This window comes from Dendroctonus ponderosae, unplaced genomic scaffold, assembly GCF_020466585.1.
Source record: "Dendroctonus ponderosae isolate FM_Combo_2020 unplaced genomic scaffold, Dpon_F_20191213v2 Dpon_F_20191213_2, whole genome shotgun sequence".
In the NCBI taxonomy this organism is placed as follows: Eukaryota; Metazoa; Arthropoda; class Insecta; order Coleoptera; family Curculionidae; genus Dendroctonus; species Dendroctonus ponderosae.
Genome location: NW_026018165.1, coordinates 9,873,542 through 9,884,226, shown reverse-complemented (window position 1 = coordinate 9,884,226; position 10,685 = coordinate 9,873,542). Strand labels below are relative to the sequence as shown.

The 10,685-nt window shown below is 32.9% G+C and overlaps 1 protein-coding gene across 7 annotated transcripts in view; it reads left to right on the top strand.

Annotated features, from left to right (window-relative positions):
• LOC109538958 (scoloptoxin SSD14) overlaps window positions 1-10,000 on the top strand; it is a 36,127-nt gene extending 26,127 nt beyond the window's left edge. For 6 of the 7 annotated variants that reach the window (XM_019906415.2, XM_019906416.2, XM_019906418.2 and 3 more), the window contains 8 exons: window positions 955-1,175; window positions 4,515-4,704; window positions 4,765-4,962; window positions 5,131-5,380; window positions 7,250-7,440; window positions 8,009-8,249; window positions 9,355-9,468; window positions 9,577-10,000. In XM_019906415.2, coding sequence (XP_019761974.2) covers window positions 955-1,175; window positions 4,515-4,704; window positions 4,765-4,962; window positions 5,131-5,380; window positions 7,250-7,440; window positions 8,009-8,249; window positions 9,355-9,468; window positions 9,577-9,720 — 1,549 coding nt within the window. In that variant the 3' untranslated portion in view covers window positions 9,721-10,000. Of the gene's footprint in view, window positions 1-954; window positions 1,176-4,514; window positions 4,705-4,764; window positions 4,963-5,130; window positions 5,381-7,249; window positions 7,441-8,008; window positions 8,250-8,897; window positions 9,143-9,354; window positions 9,469-9,576 lie in introns of those variants that run through there. The other variant, XM_048664171.1, reaches the window with a different exon arrangement.
• Window positions 10,001-10,685: the final 685 nt, after the last annotated feature.

Genomic DNA, 10,685 nt, shown 5'->3' with positions numbered 1-10,685 from the left:
ATCTGTCACGCTCCTTGGTACGTACGTAACAAAGACATCCACAACGACCTAAAAACTGACACTATCCCTGAATTCCTGACTAAAAAACACGCGAAATTCAAAGCTAAAGTCCTTAACCACCCAAACCCATTAGTCCAAAACACCTTTAAACTTCCTAGCAATGACCAGTGCCAGAAAACCATCATGGCCCCCCTTAACTGGGATTAGCTCCCCAAAACCCCCACACAAACCCCCCCTTTTTTCTTCCCCCCTTCCCCCCCCTAACCCCAACCAGAGGTGCCACGGGAAAAAAAATCCACTGGTCACTTCTTCAAAGTACTCAATTAAAGTAAACTCTTCCAAATTTAAAACTTAAAAGTCCCGAAAAGGGCAGTCAAAAAAGAGCAAAAGTTCCAACGAACTAGCTCTAGTAAAATATCCAAAACATCAAGACGGGAGTAGTGAAGTGAAAGCAGCGACCGGGTGCAGAAGAGGTTAAGCCCCGCGAGTCTGAAGAGCGAGTTTTCCGTGTGTTTTTGTTATTGTTTGTGAAGTTGACGGTAATTTTTTGGAAGTTAGTTTGTTCCTGTTCCGCATTTAAAGTTGTACCGAGTGGAATAAAAGTTGGAAGCAGAAGAAAGAGTTTAATACTCGGCCATCCACGGTACAATATTTATACGGCGTGTCAGTATTGATTATTAAGTTTATTTTAGTAACTAATCATTAATTAATTTAATATAATATAATTCAACATTTACAAAAATTTAAGATACTTTCGGTATCGATATTTAGAATATCTTTTCGATCCATACTGTTATTACTATTATTAAACCAGTTTTTTTGGACCAAAGCTCTTTTAGTAGATCTCACCAAATCTCACTTTGCACAAATAGTTGCAATTTTTGCCCACCAAAACGGGCGCGTCCAAATTACAATGTTCATTATTATTAACATCTCTACTTTTATTTTTTCCAGAGACATACTGGAGAAAAATGGAACTGCAGTCGATGCAGCAATCGCTACCATGTTTTGCAACGGAGTGGTGACAATGCAAAGTATGGGATTGGGAGGTGGTTTTTTGATGACCCTGTACAAGAGAGATGAAGAAAAAGCGTACTTTCTCAATGCCCGCGAAAAGGCCCCTTTAGCCGTCAAAAACGAGATGTTCAAGAAAGATGAATCAATATCAAAAAGAGGTAAGAATATTAAGGAAAGAATCAATAGTTGTTTGACGGAAAATAGCCTAAAACCAATACTTGATTGCTCAATGAATTTAGAAAATAACGCAAAGATGCCGACATGCACAAAATGTAAGTGTCCTTAAATAGTTCTTATGCAAATTATAGTTTTAATTTAAATGCGGTTTTAATTAATTTTAAATTTATCTTGATCTATATTGTCATAATTAGATACTGCTTTTGAAGAGAGTGTGGTGTTAATTTTACGGCAACAATAAAATATTTCAATTTATCTGTAGACCCTATTTAAATAAAAAAAAATTATCAAATAATTAAAAATTGCGCAGAAACTGAATGCTTGCAAGATTATAATCTTCAAAGTTTAAGTAATTTTCTAATCGTAACTAACTTTACAAGTGCCGTGTTTCACAATATTTAAGCCTGAAAGTTTGAAAAGGAGTAGGTACACATGAAAATCAACTGGATTTTATACATCAAACACACTTGAAACGTGTAGCATCAATTTTAAAGCGACAAATTCTTAGTAGCACTTGTGATATACATGGTGAGCCCGTGTAACAAAATTTGAATTTGGTTATTGATAGCAGTGCTATGAATTTGTTTCACAATAAGACGGTGTGACCGTTTTATTAAGAACAAATGTCTAGCTCATCTGCTATTGTTGGCCAAAGTCAAAATATTTGTTTTTAAACTATCGAGAGAATAGTACGACGGATTGTAAAGAAAATTGCTGCTAATTTTCTCTTATCTAAGACTCATAGTTTGATGAAGCAGCCGAGTTCATCCGCTTTGCATTGGAGAAGTGGTGAATTCTCACGTGTCTTAGTAGAAAAACTACCAAATCTTTTTATTTGGTCTCTGGAATCAACTCACTAATAGGAATACTAATAGAGGATACACTAATCTTTTCTTGACATTTTTCTGCTCTTTATAAAATCTTGTAGAATCTATAATTTTACCAAAAAAATTATGCTTGGGTGGTTTGGTCAATTAATAATGTTAGATATTAATTAATTATTTACATGAACTAAACTTAATTTTTTTTTTATAATATCGGAAGAGTGTTGGATTTGTTCCTACTTCAGAGCCATGGATTAGCGAAGGATCAAGAGCTCAGCTCAAAACCTCTGATTTCTCTTCTTCTCGTCCGATTTCTGAGGAACAAAATTCGGCCGAAGAAGGCCTAAGACTTTGACCATGTCGCTCATTTTATAATAAGAAAACGCTTAAAAAATATGTTTTTATAAAAAGATTATCGCTTGTTCGCTTTTGCTAAGGTTCATTTTTTTGACAAAAATGTTTGTAATATTTTCTACCAATAGTTTCGATAAAAATACAAATAAAATCATCTTTGGGACATATCTGCTTCTGGTTGACTGTTATTCCTACGTATTATAATTATAAAACAGTAGGCACACGAAATTAAGATCTGTGAAACCTACATCAAATTCATATTGCTTTACGCATTTGAAATCGAGTTTTTAGGAATCTAAGTCTCATTATTATGTTGTCAGTAAAATGAAAAGATTGAGTTGGTTGATATAAATCCACCGTTTCAATCAAGCAAACGTTTTAAGGCGAATAAATCAGTCAAGCTTTAAATCTAAAAAAAAAGAGTTTGGAAACATCTGCTAATAACTACATTTCGAATTCCCCATTGCCAATTTGAACTTAAGGCATAAATAATGTATAGCCGTAATCAAATGCAGAAATAAATAAAGAAAATTATGGGCTTAGTGCGATAGCTTTACTACATTAATAAGTGAAAGTCAAAGGAAGTCAAGCACACAATGAGTGTTTTATATTTTTCAAATACTTGATTCATTAGAAAAATTATGTAGATATCATGTAGTGAAGAACTGACTAGTTAAACATAGTCGTACCTACCACCTGCAGAAGGTGTAGCAAAAGAATGTCTTCCAATATATTCACATCCTCAATCAATAATTAACCTTGGCATCTGCCTGCTACGCATTAAACTAAAATTTGAACAACATTATAACTAAATTCAAGTCAACGATAAGGTATTTTTGGGTCACCTGTCGAGTAGGTACTTCATTGGCTACGACTTTGTCAAAGAGAGTAAACCGAGTATTCATGCATCTGAACAAGTGGAAATGTTTCAAAAGCGTCAATAATAATATTATTACATTTAATCCATATCATTCCAAATATAAACAAAGCCATCACTTTATCGTATGTTATGTGCTTTTATGATACTAATTATCTGGGATTCCAAGGATAAAATGTATAAAACAATAGTAATATGTATGCTGTCTATCACGTAACTTTATGGAAATTATTTCTGTATAGGGTTTGAAAAAAGAGGAGATAAAAATATATTTTTTGAAACATCGGGAGAATAGTTTGATGTATTTTGGTGACACTCGCTGTGAATTTGTTCTTGTGAAAGACTCATCTTTTGATGAAACAATCGAGTTCAGCCGTTTTGGACAAGTGGTGAATTATTGAGTGTCATGGTACAAAAACTACCCGAACTTTTTATTTGGCTGATGGAATCAACTCATTTTTTTTGGTTGATGCACCAATCATTAATTTACAATTTTGTGCTCTTTGTAAACTCTTGTAGCATTCATAGTTTTTGCACATAAAAGTATGTCTGTTTTCTTGCGACTTAATAATGTTACACATTACGCGTACGCTTTCACGCAAGTTCTCTTCGCAAAACCCTAATAATAGTTTGAACATGTCGGTCACTTCTTCATTAGAAAAGGTCCTGCGAAACGAAGCAGAGGAGCCAGCCATTTTTTTGTTAATAAAAGTTAGCTCAGATCGTCTTCTTTTGATACAAAGAATATCGCAATATCCTTTTGATCATGCGCTTAGGAGACACCTTATATACATAATTGGAGCAGCAAGGCTCTACAGCTTAAGCCATAACAATAAATAAAATAAAGAAAATATATTAAGACCAAAAAATTACCTAATACACGTCCTTTTAATGTTAAACTTTATCTCTTTAATTTACAAGTTTCAATCGTTGAATTATTATATTTATATATTGTACATACTTTCCTGACTGTGTTTCAATTCCAAATCAAAATTAATTCCTGGGTTTCATTTATTGTCTCTATTTATCAATTAAAATACGTTTCGGTGTATTTTTCCACCATCATCAGTTTTTATAGGTAGCGTTGCTACTTTAAACGCTACACATAAAAACTGAGCGTTGTTGCTACTTTAAACGCTACACATAAAAACTGATGATGGTGGAAAAATACACCGAAACGTATTTTAATTGATAAATAGAGACAATAAATGACTGAAACCCAGGAATTAATTTTTATATTTATATATTTATGTTGGGATGTTTAGGGGCTTTGGCTGTAGCAGTACCAGGAGAACTGAAAGGATACTGGGAACTGTATAAGCGATTTGGCACCTTGGAGTGGAAAGATCTGGTTCAACCTGCTGTAGACTTGTGCAACAAAGGCTACATCATGACCAAACATCAATACAATGCCTTTTTCAAAAACAAGCTAGATGATGAAGATACCAACTTCAAGTAATTGCTGGAACGAATTTTAACGTCGCATTCTACTTAATTTATGCTATTTAATTGCAGCGAATGGTTCAAAGATAAAAACAACGAATATAAAAAATATGGCTCGCGAATAGTGCCAACGAAGTTGTGCAAAACTTTGAGCTTGATCGCAGTGAATGGTGGAGATGACTTGTACAATGGTACACTAGCTAAAATGTTCTTGGATGATTTGAAAGAAGCTGGAGGGATAATCACATCCGAAGATTTAGAAAAATATGAGTGAGTATGAAAATTTAATAATAATATCGATGAATGGTTTTGCGAAAACTCAGTTGCTAAGTTAGTTAAGGTTAGCAAAAGCTGTTCTTAATTTATGTTTTAATATAAACGTTTTTTAATATTGCAAAAGAGTTTTAAGATAAACTTTTTAAATTATTTTCTTTTTAGGGCAGAGTGGATGGACCCAATTAGCATAAAATTCAGCACTCAAGAAACCGTTTACACATCTCCACCTCCTGGTTCCGGCGCTATTTTAACTTTAATTCTGGGCATTTTGGACGGTTACCAGTTCGACAGGGACAACATAGAAGATTTGAACTCGACAGTACTTACTTATCATCGAATCATTGAGGCTTTCAAATATGCGTATGCCAAAAGAACTGAACTAGGAGATACGAATTTTGTTAATATAAGTGATGTGAGTATATGGCTAAAGAAAATGTTGAATCGGAAAAACATAACTAAAACAAAAATCATGCAATTTCCGTAAACGTAAAATGGAGTGCAAAGTGCATATAAATGTAATCAGGAAATGCTCCGTTACTGACCTAGAGTGTTGAAGAGCGAAAACTATTTTCGTTTATCGTGTTTTGCGCTCATGAATGTACCTTTAAAAACATTGAAACTCCTTGTTCGATTTAGAAACGTTTGGTTACTGAATTTTTGTATCTATGAGAGTTTCTGAGCAAAAACTTACAAAGCAATTTTCCATCAATATTCTATGATAATATTCTCTAGAACTGGAGAAAATAGTTTGAAATATATCAGTAACAACTTTGACTCAACTTGAAACAATTTTAAAATTTGAAAAAAACGATTCTCAAAAAATGTTTACCGTTAATTATCAGGTTTTTGTCTCGCCGCACAAACATTCCGGAAAATGACGCAGAGTCGCTTAGAACCCACCAACCTTTTTTCGGCTGTCCTATTTGCCGATGAACGTTATTTCACTAAAAAGCGATCGACAAGCGAATATTCATAGTTTGGACACTGTGGAGTGAAGAAAATACAAATTAATTGCGAAATTTCAAATTCACAAGAATAAATGTCAATTAATATTCGGACTGAAATCATCCAAAATATCATAAAATATGATATTGCAATTCCCAAGTAACTAAATCAGGGCACATTTCTATGGTTTTTGAAAAACAGCGTGGCAGAAAAGTTTCCAGTTCTGATAAGAGAATCCAATGAAAAATACGGAGATAATTGCGCTTTTATCACCATATTTTGGTGTTTACCTCTGGAATCATGGGAAAAAAATCGGTTATAAAGAATCGAAAGAAAACAACAGCCAGCTCAAAAAGCGAACTACCTAAAGAGCATTTGCAACAAAATGAGCTTTTCAATGAAGAATAAATCTGCTTGTTGTGCTGATGTGATTGTGAAGCTCATGGCACCCGTTACCACCATTTCTTTACAGTACAAAAATTAAGAAGTTTTTTGGTAGCTGCTTACAAGGAATAGCTGTAATTCTGATTTTGCTTACAACGAAAAAGTCGATTCAATGCCTTTCTAGCTACATCATGTTTGCACGAAAACGTTTAGGTAGAGCGAAATCCAAGTTTTTAAGATACGTTCGTTAGGGCCGCAAGACTGCAGACGCAAAAAAATCATATAGTTCTTCAAAAGTTTATAATACCTGAATTAACAATAGCATAAAAATCATTAAGTCGAAAGAAGTAAAATCCTAATCGAATAAAGAATGCGAACAAACTGAAATATTCTAGCGTTTCTAATAAACAAACGGCATCCATTAAACAGTATTGAACAAAAGATAATATATATAAAATTTGAATTTATATAGAATGTTGAATTGCCCAGCAAAGTTTCGAGAAAGTCAAAAGATATTAAAATTAATAAAACCTGCTCTTTGACAAAAAATTGATATAATTATAAATTAAAATGGTCGTTTCAATACTGATCAACTTCTTATTCTGATAAATTTCGATATTGTCAAGAAAGGCTACTTTACGGAGCTAGAGAAAATAATATATCATGATTACATTTTACGTTGATCACCATGCAGAACGTTATATGATTTTTTTCCTTAGAGTTCTTAATATAATACTACAAAAGGTTTTCTATGCGGCTACAACGTAAATCGACCTAATATAATATACGTTCAATAACCCAGAAAAAACATCTGAAACATACATTAAAAAATTATTTTACAAAAATATCAACACATGATAAAGTCCATGCTAATGTTTCATATTGATTTAATTAAGACTTTATATAGAAATATTTTAACTACTGTTAACTGAAATTATTCTTATTATTTCAGCTCTTATCAAATTTAACGTCACAAGAATACGCACATAATATAAGAAGTAAAATAATGGATAATACAACGTTTCAAGATCCAAAACACTACGGTGCCGTATTTTACGACAAGGGCGATCATGGGACTGCCCATATTTCGATTATAGATCAGAATGGTGATGCCATATCCATCACCAGTTCCATAAATCTCTTGTAAGTAGATATCCAAATATTCTAAATTTATAAAGTTTTAAAAAATCCTCCATAAAACGTGTTGCTCGAAATTTAATCAAAATATCTTGTTTGTTTTATTTAATTATCATACTTTTCATTTTCCTTGCAATCAAAACAAGCCTTACAGTATTATTTGCCATTTAGAGGGTCGAATTGATAGGAACTCTTTGTACATTTTTATTTGATAGAATGCACTGCTTCAAGATTTACATATACCTCTGGATGACCCTGCATATTTCGAGCAAATATTGTTAATTATTTATTTTCGCAAATTTGGATAAATGTACTTATTTATGCAGAATTTTTAATGTAAGACTTTCTCAGCATTAAGCCCAAAATGGGACTGGTTGATAAGTTGCAATAAATACTTCAAATGAAGATTGTATATTTTATAAATTGTTTCAATTTACATGGAAGAACACGATTAGTTTAAAATAGAAATAGGTTTTGTCATAAATTTAAAATTTTTAAATTTCGTTTATTTAGTTGCCTGGGGTTCATACTATTATCTGGTTTATTGTTTTTATTTGGTACTATTTCATTTTAGCTTTGGCAATGGAATGACATCAAAACAGACGGGGATAATCTACAATAGCGTAATTGACGATTTTTCTTTTCCCTATTTCAAAAACTACTTCGGGCTTCCGGGATCTCCAAACAACAAAATGCAACCGGGAAAACGTCCATTATCGTCTATGAGTCCAACGATTATTGTTGATAAAGATGGGGATGCAAAAATGGTTGTCGGTGCCTCGGGAGGCACGGTAATTACCTCAACAGTGGCTTGGGTAAGAATATATAAATTGTTCAAAACATGCGTATTTACAAGTCTGAAATATTTTAAGTCGATGCATTTCTTGCGAGAGGTTTTAGGTAATAGAACCAGTAGTTTCAGATATATTTCCTTGATAAGTCATCTCCCAAGATTGATTAGTTTCCCACCCTCTGGATGTTAAAATTGTCATTTCTTTAACTGCTATGTGAGAAAATGAAACTTTCGGCATTATTATAGCCGTCCATGGTTATAGCATAAGTAGATACAGACTTTGGGAGTGTAGTTTTCATACGAAACTCTATAAGCTAATAAAATCGCCACCGAATTTGGGGCTGCCTGCAATTAACACATCTCGAACTTTGTACCTACTAACTAGATTATTTCATAGGGAAATTCAAATAAAATTCCGTTAAAATTTAGCTTTAATTGAATACGTTTATGAAAAGGTGAAATAGCTTAAAAGTCTGGGAATATGATATATTATGGAGATATAGTATGTCTATACTCACTGTAAATGTAAATCATACCATAGATTCCTCGGCGAAATCATGATTTTTCAATGAATCAAGTATTTAACGCGATTTGCCTGACCCCAAAATAAAGGGGTCACAATAAAAATTTAAAAAATGGAAATAAAATAGTTATTTTGCTTATTTTGTAGACGATCAATGGTGATACTCCCTCTTCTTATCTTCTGCAGGGCGCGGTGAAAGGTTGCCGTACGTAGTCTCTGTCCTTTCCGCTTTTTCTTTTGTAGCAACAAATCATTTTTAAACTGAAAAAACTATCACACATTGGGGCAAGTGCGAGGAACAAAGAAGATTGAAGCACCGCTATTTTACCTTAAGGCAGAATTACTGGCTATAAAACTATGGCCAGGGAGTCTGACGCGAATATGTGGGGAGACTTTGTATTTGTATTTTGTACAAAGCAGAGGTGGTGTTGACTCAATAAAGCACATCTCCTAGCTTACCATACTTATACTGCCACCTTCTGCAATGAATGCATCGGCTTACCAAACAGACTGTATAATAATGAATTATCTTTAACAAAAACAGCAAAATTGCACTCTTGGTATTATGAACTCGTGTATTAACTTACAAACTTTTTCATCACAGACCATCATTAGATCTCTGTGGTTTGAGGAAAATGTTAAGGAAGCTGTTGATGCGCCCAGAATCCATCATCAGCTTTATCCGATGCAAATAATGTATGAATATGGCGTGTTACAGGTAGGAAGCGAGATTACTTATAAATATCAAGTAATTTTAAATCTGACAAATTTGAAGAATAGAACTGAAGAATTGACATTAGTTTTGATAAATGTTCTGTTTTTTCAGCAAGTTTTGGATGGTCTTAAAGCCCTAGGCCACAAAATGCAACGGAATTTGTCATCAATTGTTTGCGCGCTTAAGAAAGAAAACGGAAAAATAACTGCAAATGCTGATTACCGGAAGGGCGGAGATGTATACGGATTGACCTAAGAAATGTATCAAAACACGCTTAAAAGTTTAGTTTAATAAACATTTTTATTATGTAGGACACTCATTATTAATATACACACTAATCATTAAATTAAGTCTATTCGACTTAGTATTGTTATTATTTGATCATGTAAAATTTGTTAAAAGTGTGCATATTTTTCTTTAAATATTTGTTAGCTTCAATTTTTGCTATGGAGGGAAGAATTTTCTACTACTATCTATAATTAAAAAGCAATGTGATATAATAGGGTAAAAATAAACATTAAAGTTTGAAAGCAAATTAATTGAGCTATTTAATTAAATAGTTCATATTTTATCAATTTGTTTAATATTTTTTAATATTTAATATTTAATTACACTGTCTATTCACTGAGATTTGAAATCCACGCCATTCACTTTTAGGGGTAGCTGGCGCAAAGCTATTGGCTTTACTAGAAGAATCCGAGTAAAATAGATTATAAACAGGGTGTCGCATAAGCATATGATCGAACCAGTACTGGTATATGTATGTTGGTTCAAAAGAGGACGATCTGACCTAACTTCCCAGATAGCATTTGATATTCTATGAATATCCCAGAATGTTCAAAAAATATACAGAACATTGCGAGAATATCCTGGGAATATACATGGTTGAACATTCCTAATATGAATGCTCGTGGAATATACATGCATGTATATTCATCACAGTTCATAAAAAGTATATCCTAGGTAGGTACATATTGGGTATATGTGCAGATGAACATGCCAGGTATGTACATATTGTGTATATGTGCAGGTGAATATACCTAGTATGTTCAAAACAAATATTCCGGTAATATACATGATTGTATATCGTGCCCGCAGCAGAAAAGTAAGGGTACGTACGAGTACAAGAGTTTATATGAACTTTTCTTTTTAAATGCGTCAACGTTATAATTTTATTGGGCAATATTAATAAAATTTCTATATTACTCAAATAAATTTAT